This window comes from Antechinus flavipes, chromosome 3 (assembly GCF_016432865.1).
Source record: "Antechinus flavipes isolate AdamAnt ecotype Samford, QLD, Australia chromosome 3, AdamAnt_v2, whole genome shotgun sequence".
NCBI lineage: Eukaryota > Metazoa > Chordata > Mammalia > Dasyuromorphia > Dasyuridae > Antechinus > Antechinus flavipes.
In genome coordinates, this window is record NC_067400.1 from 317249959 (window position 1) to 317265966 (window position 16008).

Here is a 16008-nt window from a genome sequence, read left to right on the forward strand (position 1 = left end):
TTCAACTTCTACAATTTCATTAATTTGGCAGAAACATCTCCTTCCGCCAATAAATGCAGATCTCAGGCTTCATGAGTTGCTATGGTTGACAAAGTCATCCATATGATGACTTCAGAATAATGAGCTTTTTTCTAGTTGCTTAGGGTAGGACCTGCTGGATAAACACAGCTCATTACCTGATATGTACCTGAAATGCTTCACAGGTCTTTCCACAGTTTATACTACATTGGTCTAGGCTTTGAGAACTAACTACATAATGGAAAGCAATTTGGGACTATCTGCCAAAAGTCAATAAGCTATACTTGCCTTCTAACCCAGAGATACTATGAATAGACTTATGATCCCAAAGAAATTGGAGAAAGAAAAAAAATCCTGTATGTATAAAAATATTTATAACAGGTTTTTTTTGTAGTGGTGAAGACGTAGAAGCTCATCAATTGGGGAACAACTGAACAAATTATTGCATATTAATGCAACATAATAGTATTGTGTTGTAAGAAATGAGGAAATAACTAATTTTCAAGGAAACTGAGTCTCCTCTATGAATTGAGGCAGGACAAAATGAGCATAACTAAGAGAACAATTTAAAAGTAAAGTAAAATAACTGTGAAGAATTTTAAAAGAACTCTTATCAAGGCAATGATAAACCACAATTCCATAGGATTAACAATGACCCCACCTGTCTATCTTCTGCCCGAGGAATGATGGACTTAAAATAAAGAATGACTATATGTCTTTGGACATAGCTAAAGTGGAAATTCGTGTAGCTTGATTATGAATATCTGTTATGATGATTTACTTTTTTTATTGGAAGAAGCAGTTGGGGATAAGGGAGAAAATAATTAAATACTTGCTAATCAGAAAAAAATTATTTTAAAAATCTTTTTAAAAAGAGAACCCAGGCTCATTTCTATACTATAATGAGACATCAGAGTAAGACCTCATTGAAAGCCTAAGAAGACAGGCTAGTTAAATAAGGTGGAAAATGAAACTTTAAAAGCTATCTTTGATTAGGGGTAGGTATCCCTCAAACTGCAAGAAAATAGGGGAAAGAATTCCTGAACATTCCCTTAAGTAATTGACTCAAATAATCTTCCATTTACCTTTTGGTCACTATGAAAGAATATTAAGATGAGATGCAAATGGAAGTAGACTTTGGATCTTGGTGATAAGCCAGGACCAGAAGAGCCAGACTAGATAAGTCTGAAAGTTCTGAGTGGTTATAAGGTCTAGCATCTAGGAGTGTGTAGCCTAAATATTGGTTAATTGTTCCATTCTCTGTGTGGACTGAAGCATGGTATTTTCATCTTTTTGTTTTGTCCCCCCCTTTTGGTCTGATTTTTCTTGTATAATATATGGAAATTTAAACATTTAAATATGAAAATAAATTTAAAAGGATTGCACATATTTAACCTATATCAGATTGCTTACTGTCTTGGGAATGAAGGAAGCTAAGAGAGAGAGGGAGAAAAACTTAGAACAAAAAGTTTTTCAAAAATGAGTATTATAAACTATCTTTACATGTATTTGGAAAAATAAAATATTATTATATCTTTTGGGGGAAAGTCTCATTTTCTGAGGATATGATGGCCTTATTGAACAATCTGAATGTGTGAACAGATAGGCTATATCACCAACTAGCAGGTAATCAAAATATTTTACTACTATATTGCATACCCAATCATGGTCAACCACAAAAATGTCCTTTATGAAAAACCTTGATACAGTGTAAGTACAACAAACCCAACATAGTTACATCATAAACCTCATATAGTAAAAAAAAAAAAAAAAAACCAAAAACCAAAACAAACCATTGGGTTTGTAGTCAAAGGATCAATCACAGCTATATGACTTTAGACAAGCCACTTCATTCCTTTGGGCTTCCTTAACTCTAAAACAAAGGGGTTGCTAATGCTCATGCTAAAGTCCTTTCTGGTTCTAAATATATAGTCTGGGGAAAATTAAAATCTCCAGGTACAAACTCAAACCATTTGATTCTAGAAAGGTTATTGTAATAATACATCTGCTATCTCAGAGAACACTTTTCAAGATGGCTAACTCAAAGGGCCAAAGGCATCCTAACTGAAATGTCCTCGATATTGGGAACAATTAGGTATGAACTGTTCAGCTTCTGAAAAATACAGTACTGAAGGTATGGATTTGAAGTCTTAGAAGATTTGGTTTCATACCTTGGTTTTTTAAATAAAATTTGGACTTAGACCAGATGGCCTCTAAGTTCTCTTCCAGCTCCAAATCTGTAGTCTGTGATTTATAAGAAGGATATTTTCCTGTGGTCTTTTGAAGGTCACTATTTTTTGTGTGTGTGTGTAAAAATGCTTCAAATCCAGAGAAAATCTTTGAGAATATCAGAAAATGGGTATTTTGCAAAAAAAAAAAAAAAAACAAAAAAAAAAAAAAAAACCACAGTATGACATGGCCATGCATTTCTGCTCATCCTGAGTGAATCTTCATACTCTCCTGTGAGTTACTATATAATGCCTACCCAAAATGGAAGTCTTTCTCATGTTTTAAAAACAAACAAGGAAGCCCTCCATTGCTTTAATTAGATCTTCTATTGCAGACTTAAGGAAAGTATGGTTGTGACACAACTTTTGATTTATTTCTCTTGTATTATTATGATCGGTCTGTTTCTTGCTTTCCTAGTCCTGCCTATTCCATTCTGTATCAGTGAATGCAAGGGACAATAACTTAACAGTGTGCTAAGGAATTTCACTGTAGAAATAGATGGGGGAGTGAGTGATAGCAAAATTAGCCAGTGGAACAAAAAACTCACCAGATCTTTTTTGACTTCAAGACACAGGTACTTTTAATGGAATCATAGAATCTTAGAGTAGAAATAAATAAAACAGTTTATTTAGTTCAATCTCCTTTCTATCTCAGAAGCCCCATCTAATATCTTTGACAGGTTGGTTCTCTTCAAGAGAGACAAACTGGGTTTTTTGCTTTTTTTATCACAGCTGTTACTCCATCTCCCTACCTTTTCAATGGCTATCTTCATTCAAGGAATGAACTTCCTCCTTATCTCCATTTCTCAAAATCCATGTTAACTTTCAAGATTCAAACTTGATTGATCAGAATAGGTATTCTTGGCATGAGATATGGCAATATTAAATTTTTTGATTTGGGTATGGATTAATAGACATAACCAAAGGTCTTAAATTTAAATTTGAAGACAAAAAAAAATCAGCTCAAGCTCCAAATTCTATATGAGGGCTTTCATGGTCTCTGAAACTGCTGGTGCCTTCCTAATATGTGATATGTGTTTTACACATAGATATATATAATATATTTACGTATGTGTGTTTGTTGTTTCTTCCATTAGAATGTTTCTCAAGAAGAAGGACTTTCTTGCTTTTCATTTTTTCCACAGTGGAGAGGAGAGTACCTAGCACATAGAATGTACTTCATAAATGCTTGTTGACTGACAGGAAACTTTTATTTTTTGCCTTTTTATCCCCAATGTAAGTGCTGGGCTTGGTACATAGTAGAAGCCTAATAAATGCTTGATAATTTAATTGGTCCACTCCACTGGAATATCTCTAGTGACAGAGAGGTATTTTAAAAGGAAACTCATTTCATTTTCAGACAGACTTAATTCTTAGGATGTTCTCCCTAACCTTAAATTTAACTCTATTACTTTACTTCTACTCTTTTATCTTCTCAAACCATATAGAATAAATCTAATTATTTTCCAGATTGCAGATTCCAGGCCTTCAACTACAGGAAACCAGAAATTTATTATTCCTTTACCTTCTCTTTTCTATGCTAAATATTTCCAATTCTTTCAGCCTTTTTTTCAAATAGAATGGTTTGGGGATTCCTTACAAGTCTAGTTGTTCTTCTCCTGACCTTTCATCTTGCCAGTCTCTTTGCTAATTAGTAAAATGAAGGGCAGCTAGGAGATGCAGTGTATAGAGTACTGCCTCAAAGTTAGGAACATCTAGCCTAAGACACTACCTAGCTGTGTGTGAGCCTAGACAAGTTACTTAATCCTTATTTGCTTTGGTTCTTAAGCTATAAAATAAGGGACATATTGGAGAAGGAACAATTAGAAAGTAATTAAAATCTAAGACTCAGTTTCCTCATCTGTAAAATGGAGATAATACCTGCAGTGCAGTCTCACAGAATCTCAAAATCTAAGAAACAGGCCTCCTCATCAACAAAAATGAGATCATACAATGTCTATCCTCACAAGGTTCTTTGAAGAAAGTATTAAAAAAATTACATAAATGTGAGCTATTTTTATTTACTAAATTATAAACTCCATGAGGATAGGAACAATATTTTATCTAGATTTTACATATTTCCCATGGTAGCTAGCATTGTTCCCTGCACACATGCAATCACATACATACCCACATACTCCAAATATATATATGGTATATTAAAAACTGGACAGTTCAATGGGGAAAAATCAGTCAAATGGTTAGCTACAATATCCATGTCAGTATTTATATATACATACACACACATACACACATTTTCATCCTTCTATATAAGGCAACTAATTGACTAGGTAGCTAGAATGCTAGACTTGGGAGTCAAGAAGACCCAAGTTCAAATGTTTAATAGCTGTGTGACTTTGAGCAGATCATTTAACTTCTCTCAGTCTATTTACCCATCTGTAAAATGAGGGGGAGAAGGAAATGGCAAACCACTTCAGTAGCTTTACCAAGAAATCTTTCCCAAAAGTAGTCATGAAGAATCAGACAATTAAAAACACTAAACAAAAATTATTTTAAGAGCAGTATAATAGGCCAGAAAATATGGGATAACATAAATGGAAGTGGTTTACCCCCACTCCCAAACCAATTCTTTCTCATCCATCTTTCTCTTTCTCTCTCTCTCTCTCTCTCTCTCTCTCTCTCTCTCTCTCTCTCTCTCTCTCTCTCTCTTTCTGTGTGTGTGTGTGTGATTGGGAAGGATATGGGAAGGAAAGAAAAAGATCATTCATTGAAAAATTAAAAAATTTTAAACAAAGTTTAGGATATACATCAGAAAAAAAATTTTTATTTAAATCAATATCAAACCCCTTTCCTGAGCTAATGTGTTTCATTTTCTTTGTGTGCTTGTTTCATCCTTAAGGTGCCATTTTCCAACTGTAGCAGAGACTGTCTGGCAGGTACCAGAAAAGGGATCATTGAGGGGGAACCTACCTGTTGTTTTGAATGCGTGGAGTGTCCTGATGGAGAGTACAGTGATGAAACAGGTAAGAGAAAGAATGTTGTCCTACATAATGAAAGGTTTGGACGAAAGCCCTCTGGGGCTTGCCTTGGGACCAGTAAATAAAGGCCATTACCTGGATGGAATTGTTTTGGTCTTTATTTCATCAACTAAGAATTCTTGAGATATATCCCTCCATCTATACATTTGTAAACTTTCTCCATCTATAATCTCAGCAATTTTAAACTTAAAGAACCATCTGGAGGTCACGCAAAAGTTGTGTCTTGTCCATAATTACACAATTAGCATGTTATCAGAGGCAGAATTTTTGCCCAAGTCTTCCTGATTCCAAAGCTATCTTGTTCTCTATGAACTATGCCTCTTTGATGAACAGAATAGTACTCTCTAAGTCACTGATTCATCAAATATATATTAAGTGACTATTGCATATATGAATAGATGAAGGAATAAAAAGGCATTTATTAAGTATGGAATATGTGTCAAGTTTCATGAGGCATATGGGGTGGAGAATGGACAATGCTCTCATGTGTTCCCAGTCGTCAAGGGAGTAAAGCAGGTCTATGTGCTTACTCCCATGCTTGTTAGCATGATGCTTTCAGAAATCTTTGCAAATGCCTTCAACAAAAATGAAAAGAGCAGCAAGGTCAGCTACTATACTGATGGCAAATTATTCAACGTAAAGAGATGATTAGAGACATAAGGCAATTGACTGACATATGCTTTCCAGTAATGGTAGACAGGTATTACTATTCCCAGAGTTGGAATAAAGAATGGTGAGAAATGTGTTCAGATACATGGTATTTAAAGACTTGTTGCCAATCCTTGTACTTTAAAAGCTTCAGAGTTTTTTTAAGCCTAATTTTCTTCTCAGTCTAGTTTATTGTAAATTCTAATTGCTTTGCTATGGATTTGGCTAGCAGAATTATTATGTACAGCCCTCTGATGTCTGCTTCTCCAATCCTCAGGTTGGCAGAATCTATAAATGGCCAGGGATGTTCTCCTCATGGTATTATGGGTTCATAGCTTTAGAAGTGGAAGGGACCTTACTTGTCACTGAATGCAGGTATCTCAATTTAAATAGATGAAGGCCAGAGGGGTTACCCAGACTCATATAGCTAGTAATTGTGAGGTAGCATTTAAAACCAGGTGTTTCTGATTCCAGATCTACAACTCCCAAATAGAATCTCCCCAAATAATACCTCATTTTCTACTGACTCTGCTTTGGAAAAGCCTTTCTTCTCAAGGCTTGCTATGCCCTGGCCCTCTCAGAAATTGTTTACCCTTCCTCACCTTGCCTCCATTCTCCTATTACCCTAAAGACAATTTTGTTAATGGATCTTCCATCAAATTCTGATAATTACTTCCACCCATTGCTTGTGGCTGTGTGACTTAAGCAGACATTTCTGAACCCAGTCCTTCCCTCTTTGCTCCATATTTACTTCCACCAAGACTATCAAGTTTTCTGGTTCTAAATCAGTACTCCCTTGTGAGCTTACCACTTTTCTCTCATTTTTGGTTAAGTTAAGCCAACATACCAAACCAAATATGAATAGAAATTAAAGATCATTTTCTTATCCTTATCTAGAAATCCAGTCACTTTCATACCTTAAAGTGATGAATCACTTGGCTCGCTTTGGCTCCTGCCCATAGGAGATGAATCCTAAAGACAACATGTGATTATAATAATTATAAAGATGAAAATTGCATAGATAGATAGATAGCATTAGCAACATATTGAACCAGCTTTTCCTCGAATATATGGGAAAAGTGGTTTCACCTCATATTAACCTAGATGTTTCAGTTCAACTTTCATTTCAATTCAACATTCATTAAATGTTTACCATGAAATCTGGCAGGTTCTACTAAGATAGAAAAGTTTTAAGTATGAGCCAGGTGACCAACTGTCTCTCAAAGACCAACCAACCAATTTAAGAGTAGAGAAATTTATCACCAAAAGATTAGCCACAAGGTAGTTTTTCCTTTGGGGTAAGGCCACAGAAACTCAGAAAATCATGCAATAAGGTTATAATATTCTATATTGGTAGTATTTTATGTTTAGAAGTATTGATGTAAGAATTACTGGATATGGTTTGACAAAGATTTTATAAATCAGATAAAATTTTTGCTAAATCTATTTACAACTGATATCCTGGTTTCAAATTCTTCCTCAGAACATTTACTACTTCTGTGATCTTAAGCAAATCACTTAACATGTCTGGTTCTCTATTTCTTCATCTATTAAATGAAGTGTGACTTGATGACTTCCAATGTACCTGCCAATCCTAAATCTATAAGCTTCTAATTCTATGAGCCTGTGAAATGCTGTATTAAAGTCCTGAAGCAGTAAACTAAGGAAGACATCTGATTATGGTAAAACTTGTTCCTGGTTGACTTTGTCAATTTAGAAAAAAATCAATCTTTAAAAGGAAATAAGGGAGACAGAGCCAAGGAACAACTTCAAAAACAAACATAAAACTCCACACAGATTTAGAAAATGTAGCACAACACAGAAGTGAGTGCAAGGATAATGTTGTAAAGAAATTTTTTCAAAATTAAAAAAAAAAGAAAATGTAGCACACCAAATCCTGTTGAAAAAAATCACTGGAATATTTTTCCCAGACCAAGTTGGCACTTGGAGACAGACCATAGACACTGGGGAAGGGTCTGGCCAGGCACAAATTCCCCAGATGCATGTTCGTGCCCAGAGAGAGGATGTGAACAAGCAGAAGAAGAGTTCTTAGGGGTTGGAGACGAGGTGCCACTTGGCACCTTTGGCTTCCACTACCCAGTTGCAGTTTACAGATTGAAGGTGAACTAAAAAATGGATTTTCCTTTCAGGATATATTATCAGGTTGGAAGGCTCTGAGTAGTGTACAAAGAAGCAAGTATCATCAATGTGGCTTAAATTACAGTAGCAGAGAAGGGTCTCAGTTCCATAATCCAGCCCTACTCTGATACTGGTATGTGAAAAACAGAAATTCCAGACCAAAAAGAGCCTACAGTTATGCTACTCTGAATCAGCAGAGCTTCCCAGTTGGCTCATAGAGGTGGAGTTCAGCAGCAATTTTGCTCAAACTCAAATCCCAAGTCAGAACTTGCAGCACTCAGACTAGGAAGGAGCCTGAAGGAAAAAATTTAAAGATGTTTTTACTATTGGAGTATCATAATTAAAAATAGAGTCCAAATATCCTATTTCAAGAAATTTTAAAGAAATGATACCCAAATCTCTTAGAAGCAGAATGCAAATTGGAAAATAGAAAGAATAATTGATCATCTCCTAATGAAAAGAAAATTTCTAGGGACATCACAGCCAAAGTCCAAGATTCTAGGTTGAAGAAAAAATTACTGCAAGCAACATGAAAGAATTCAAGTACTGAGGAGCCACAGTAAGAATCACATATGATTTAGCAGCCAACACCATAAAAGAATGAAGAACTTAGAATGCAATATTCCAGAAGGCAAAAAATAAAGGTTTATAGTTGTGAATGATTTGTCCCACAATTCAGAGTACAAATCCACAGGAGGAAAATGAATCTTTAATTTTATTTCATTAAATTAATGAATTAATTAATGAATCTTTAATTTTATTTCATTAAATAAGCATTTATTTAATGAAATAATTATTAAGTATTCTTGAAGTTTATACATAGAAGGTAAGAGAAATGTTGACAAATAAACATAAACAATCAAAAAAGGACCAAATAAAGAAACTGTTGATGTTCAAATTTTGGGAGAAATATGTGCTCCCTTTGAACTTTATTCTCATTAGGGGTCAAAGAGGGAACCTAATTAGACAGAAGACCTAGGAGTGGTTCTATTATATCTTGATCTCAAGAGAAGAATGGAAAGAACGGGGAAAAGGAACACACTGGATGTAAGAGGGGGGGTGTTCTCTGTAGTTTCAGGTCTCTGAACAGCCTTCCTTTCAGCAGAGTCATCACTGCAAGAATAGCCAGTAAAGTCCAAATCCGTTATTATCTCCTTCACAATCTAGTTTCCTTGCCTGGGGCCCAGGCTAGTTTTCATAGAGGCCTTCCGGAGTCTTGGTTTCAGTGGAGAAGTACAGGAGGCCAGGCCAGCTACCACAAGGCTGATGAAGATGGGATGATTTGGGCTCTGGCTCCCTTCTGAGTATGTGTCTGGCCTTTCTGAGTCTCTTTCTGAGCCCTTCTAAGTCTGCCTCTGGCTCTGACTCCAAACCTCTCAGTCCCCCTGGAGAGCCACCAGGAGCCTGACCAAAGATGGAATGAATGTCTCTCCTTGGCTCTGAGAGCTTGAGCTCCCACCTCCAGTCCTTTTGTCTGCTCTGACTGAATCTAGCTGAGGCTTCCAGCTTATGTGCTCTCTTATAATTACATTATCATAAGTGTGAATCTTGTAGAGCTATATTAAGTACTTAGTGCATGTACTGAACTAGAGAACTATTAATCACCATGCTAAATAAGATAACCATTGTAATTCCACTGACTTAACACCTTATAAGAATCCTTGTTTCAGAGTTCTGTCCCATAACAGAGGGGAATGAAGATTAGGGGAAAATATCTCATATAATCAGGGTGTGCATGTAGACATCTATACATACAAAGAGGAAAATGGTGGGGATAGCAGTTGATTCTTCAATTTCATTCTCACTTGAACTAGTCAAAAGGGAAAATATATGTATACACACATAGATGGGTACCGAAATACCTTTCGATTAACAGGGAAATAGGAAAAAAAGGGAATAAGGAGATTAAGAAAAAGGTTAGTTCTAATAAAAATAAATAATAGCTAAAAATGCACAAATAATTTATAATTCTTATGCCCAAAGGGCTATAAAACTGTGTATACTCTTTGATTCAGCAGTCTCTCTACTGGGCCTCTAGCCCAAAGAGATCATAAAAAAGGGAAAGGATCCACATGTGCAAAAATGTTTGTGGCAACCCTTTTTGTAGTGGCAAGGAACTAGAAACTGAGTGGATGCTCAACAGTTAGAGAATGGCTGAATAAGTTATGGTATATGAATGTTTAGGAATATTATTGTTCTATAAGAATTAATCAGCAGGATGATTTCAGAAAGGCCTGGAGGGACCTACATGAACTGATGCTAAATAAAGTGAGCAGAACAAAGAAAACATTGTACACAGCAACAACAAAATTATGTGATGATCAATTCTGATGGATGTGACTCTTCAACAATAAGATGATTCAAATCAATTCCAATGATCTTGTCATGAAGAGAGCCATCTGCATCCCAAAAGAGAACTGGAAGAACTGAATGTGGATCACAACATAGTATTTTCACCTTTTTTTGTTGTTGTTTGCTTACTTTTTGTTTTCTTTCTCCTTTTTTTCCCTTTTTGATCTGATTTTTCTTGTGCAGCATGATTATTGTGGAAATATATACAGAAAAATTGCACATATTTAACATATGTTAGATTACTTGCTGCTAAGGAATGATGGGGGGAAGAAAGGGAGAAAAAATTTGGAACACAAGGTTTTGCAAGGATGAATGTTGAAAATTATGTATATATTTTGAAACTAAAAATGATTTTAAAATGTTTTTAAAAAGAAGAAAAAATTAATTTACAATTATTTTTGAGGCAAAGAATGGGAATGCTAAGGGAGTATCCATAAATCAGGAAATGTCTGAACAGATTATAATTGTGATTATATATAATCAGTCTATAAGTATAAAGAAATACTATTGTTTTGTAAGAAATGATGAAAGATATGCTATCAGAGGAATCTTAGAAGACATATATGAACAGTTGTAGATTGAACAAAACTAAGAAAACAATTTGTATAATGACAACACTACAGTAAAGACCAACCAACTGAAAGAATTAGGAACTCTGATCAGCCACAATTTCCAAGGACTCATGATGAAACATGTTATATACTTTCTGATATAGATGTGAAGGATTCAAAGTTCAGAAGGAGGCACTTTTTAAAAACATATCCAATGTGGAAAATGTGTTTTCTTTTATTATAAATGTGTGTAATAGGATTTTATTTTTCTTTTGTTCTCATTTGGGGGGGGAGGTGTTGGCATGTGTGAGAGATAAGGCACATTTTTGCTGATTGAAAAAAAGAAAATACAATTAAATAAAACAAAAAATATTTTCAGACAAAAAAAAAAAAGAGAGATAAAGGAGTTGAAGGAACCCTAACAAAATGCAAAAGATAAGTACATGCTATAATTTGTTTAATAGTGCTTCCTGAGTGATGCTGAAGCAAAAGAATTCAAGGGTAGGGAAATTTGCTTCTCCCAGTTCTTCCTTTATCATTTTGGCTTATGAATTTCTATGGTATAATCAGTGTCAATGAGTGGAAATTAAAATACTCCCATTTTTCCAGGCTCATCTACAATTCACATAGATGTTTCTGCTCTGATCAGAAGCAGATGTTTATCTCTGACTATCCTTCCCTCAAAATCCTAAATTCATGGTTATCTAAACCTTTTCCATTCTCCATGTGAAGAAAACTTTAGTATTCTCTGCCCTCAAACACTTGTGGAATATACAATCAAGGAAAGAAACAGGAGGAAAGTAAACAACTCCTTTAGGAGGTAGGTTAGTAACATTAATCCTAGGGTTAAAAGACCTCCATTCAGATAATCACTCCTGAGACCAGATGTAGGATTATCAGAAAGTCACTTAATCTTCCTTGGAGTTAGTTTTCTCACCTGTAAAATGGAGAGATTGAACTAGATGGCTTCTGAGATCCTTTTGATCTGTAAATCTATGCCAAGTGACTTTGTGGACAGGGAACTGAGACAGGGAGAGCTGATTCAAACACTTAATTAGTTGTGTGACCCTGCTGAACTCACTTTACTTCTGTTAGCTTTTCTTCCTCATCTGTAAAATGAGAGAGTTGCTAATGATGAAGGGAGCCCCGAAACTCTAAAACTCCTTGAATGACATATTCTTCTTGAATCCTGCCTCTGTAAAGACCCTGCCCGAGGACAAACAGCTTCATTCTGTTATCTAGGTGGGGCTGGTTAAGTCCTAAACTGGAGAATTCCAACCCTATTCAATTCTAAGATTTTCTATTCAATTCCAGCTCAAGCTGAAACCCAGCTTGTAGATAAAAAGAGCCAACTTGGCCCTCACTCCTTGCTGAGGAGCTAATATGCCATATATGGCATATTAGCAAAACTCTGCCTTCTAGAATATTCTCTTTCAGTGTTACCCTCTCTTTATCCTCACCTGTTTCCCTAATGAGACTTTATATCTCTCTGTCAGGATTTCTCTACTAGAAATTTTACTTCTCTGTTGGGACATTGTCATTAAGGAATTCAGCCTTTCTATTCATGCATAGCAGAGGCTGACTTCCCAATGCCAATAATAAACTTCTTTTTATCAGTCTAGCTTTTCCAGTTTGTAAATTCCTTTACAAAGGATCTCTGTGCCACCAGAAGAGGAGTTCCCCAAACTCCCTATCCATGCACTGAATCCCAAGGGGATTTAGGGGAGCCAAACCTCTTCATTTGGTTCCTTGAACCCCAAACCTGCCACTAACCTCATCATGTAACTCTTTGACTACCCTAATCTCCTCATTTGGTTCCCCGAATCTAATCTCATCACTCTTAAAGGCTTTTAAGGTCCTTTCCAATTCTAAATTTGTGATCTTAGCTAGGATTGACTAATTAACCCCTCTGTATTTCATTTTTCTCCTCTGTAAACTAAAAAGTTGGAGGTTCCTTCTAGTTCTATGTCAATTATCCAGCTCTCCAAAACCAATGCCCTGTGTATCACAGAACAGGTAAATCACAGACTTGTCAAGAGCTCACTAACTGGAGTTTTCTACAAACCCCAGCATTTCATCCATAGTGAGGGAAGGTTAAGTAGGTGTGCTACTTCCAAATACTTCATGTTCTGAGGGCAGCTTCAGTACAATAGGGTTATGTTTGCTATGATGTAAATTAATTCTATTCAATGGTGTTTTACAGATGCAAGTGCTTGTGACAAGTGTCCTGATGACTCCTGGTCCAATGAAAATCATACTTCTTGCATTGCGAAGCAGATTGAATTTCTTTCTTGGACAGAGCCATTCGGAATTGCCCTCACCCTTTTTGCAGTTCTGGGTATCTTCCTAACATCTTTTGTACTTGGAGTCTTCATCAAGTTCCGAAATACTCCCATCGTCAAGGCAACCAACCGGGAACTGTCCTACCTCCTTCTCTTTTCCTTGATCTGCTGTTTCTCCAGCTCCTTGTTCTTCATTGGGGAGCCTCAGGACTGGACGTGTTGCCTGCGCCAGCCAGCCTTCGGGATCAGCTTTGTATTATGCATATCTTGCATCTTGGTGAAAACCAATCGGATCCTTTTGGTATTTGAGGCAAAGATCCCCACCAGCCTCCACCGCAAGTGGTGGGGTCTCAACCTGCAATTTCTCCTCGTTTTCCTCTGCACCTTCATGCAGATTGTCATATGTGTCATTTGGCTCTACAATGCTCCCCCTTCTAGCTATCGGAACTACGAGCTGGAGGACGAGATCATCTTTGTCACGTGCCACGAAGGTTCCCTTATGGCGCTGGGGTTCCTGATCGGCTACACCTGCCTTCTGGCTGCCATCTGCTTCTTCTTTGCATTCAAGTCCAGGAAGTTGCCTGAGAACTTCAACGAAGCCAAGTTCATCACCTTCAGTATGCTCATCTTCTTCATCGTCTGGATCTCCTTCATCCCCGCCTACGCCAGCACCTACGGTAAGTTCGTCTCGGCTGTGGAGGTGATCGCTATCCTGGCGGCCAGCTTCGGGCTGCTGGCCTGCATCTTCTTCAACAAGGTCTACATCATCCTCTTCAAGCCTTCTCGGAATACCATCGAGGAGGTCCGCTGCAGCACGGCAGCCCACGCCTTCAAGGTGGCGGCCCGAGCCACGTTGCGTCGCAGCAACGTCTCTAGGAAGCGATCTAACAGCCTTGGGGGCTCCACCGGCTCTACCCCGTCCTCCTCCATGAGCAGCAAGAGCAACTCTGAGGACCCCTTCCCGCAGCCCGACAGGGAGAAAGAGCAGCAGCAGCAGCAGCAGCCCTTGACCCCTCAGCAGCAACGGCCGCAACAGCAACAGCACCGCTGTAAACAGAAAGTGATCTTTGGCAGTGGGACAGTCACCTTTTCTCTGAGCTTCGATGAACCACAGAAGAATGCTATGGCCCATAAGGTGGCCAAACAGCAGAACTCCCTAGAGGCCCAGAATAGTGGTGACAGCCTGGCCCGGCGCCAAGCCTTACTCCCCCTTCAGAGCAGCGAAGCCGGATCAGAACTGGACAGCGGGGACTTGGACTCAAACGAGTCGGTGGTGGGTGATAGCCAGCCAGAGACCCAGATCCCCGAAGAAATGTCCCCAGCCCTTGTTGTGTCTAACTCAAGGAGTTTTATCATCAGCGGAGGCGGCAGTGCCATCACGGAAAAGAAAATCCATTCCTAAACTGAAAGACAGCCGCTGATCCAGAGAGGATCAAGAAAGTCCAGGGTGTAATTGTTGGAGACAATTAGAGTGCATTGTTGTCCATAGAAATTGCTTTCCCTCTGGAGACAGAAGGAGTTTTTAGAATCTTGAACTTGTCACAGATAGTAACTAAGTTGCAAGTAACACAGTCACAGGTAGTAATTGAGTTGCAAGACTGGCAACAACAAAAAAAATAACAAAAGTCATTCTCTTTGGGGGATTTAGATCAATGAAACTGCTTTTTAATGCTGTTTGATGTGTAGGGGGAATTCCCTCACATTTAGAGCTGGCCAGGAGTAGAATGGGGAGTAGTAGGGTCCTTATCACTTGAGGTCTTCAAGCAGAGGCTGGATGACTGATCACTTGCAGGAGATTCAGCCAAAGTTGGCCCACCTGGTCTCAGAAGTCTCTTCAAGGCCTGAGATTCTGCAATAGAGTCCTGCTTCTTTTGAAAAGTTTCCATTCTTCTATTCTAAGCCACCACAGTACCAACAAGGCATTGAATTTCCTTCTGCTATGTGGTGTGTGTGTGTGTACATATTTGTGTAAGCCTGTGGGTGAATGTATTAAATAACATGTTAAATATCTGTCTGTCCTGGGGAAAAACTGAGCCTTATATGGTTCAGTGAGAACCTGACTATGGAGTCACGGGATTTCAGTCGGGGCATGATCCAAAAAAAAAAAAAAAAAATGACTGAAAGGCAGAATGCTGGTAGATAGCCTGGCTGTGTAAAGTATTTTCAGTGTTTGAAATAAAGCACATGTGAATGCTTCTTCTTATTTATAAAACCATAAGACACTGGGATCTTCTCCTTACTGCTGCTAATTTGTAAGGTTTTAAATTCTGGCCACCAACCTTTCGTACTAGGGTTTATGCTTACATCCAAAATATGTTACTGACACTGTGATTGATTTGGAGAAGGAGAACCAGCTCCAGATGTAAATTCAATGAGGATGTATCTGTGATTGAGCTTACTCCATGTAGCTTTTGCTTTCATAAATTGTTTCTGCTTTAATGTTCTGGAAGGAAAGAAAAAGGGGAAGGAGGAACATAAAATGAACATTTTCACAATCTTGCTTACATGATATAATGCTATTAAGCTCCAGTCTCTCCTTCATTTTCCCTCTTGGAAATGGAAGGGTTAGGCTTAGAAGGCAACACAGTATAGTAGGAAACACACTAAATACATAAAAACAATCAGATATCTAGAATTAGGGGTATAAGAGGTCCTCTAGTCCAACCCCTTTATTTTACTGATGGAGAAACTGAGGTTTGGTGAGGCTTTAGCTTGCCCAAGGTCACAGGTAGTAAATGACTAAGGCAAGGTTTTAATCTTGGTCTGATGATTTCAAGTTCACTTCCTCTAA

General features: G+C 37.6%; 1 protein-coding gene across 1 annotated transcript in view; it reads left to right on the forward strand.

Moving 5' to 3' along the window:
- The window catches only part of CASR (calcium sensing receptor), an 82268-nt gene extending 66833 nt beyond the window's left edge, over positions 1-15435 (forward strand). The window contains exons 5-6 of the mRNA XM_051985392.1: positions 5107-5230; positions 13139-15435. Of these exons, the coding sequence (XP_051841352.1) occupies positions 5107-5230; positions 13139-14619 (1605 nt within the window). The 3' untranslated portion in view covers positions 14620-15435. The remainder of the gene's footprint in view (positions 1-5106; positions 5231-13138) is intronic.
- The last annotated feature ends 573 nt before the right edge of the window (positions 15436-16008 follow it).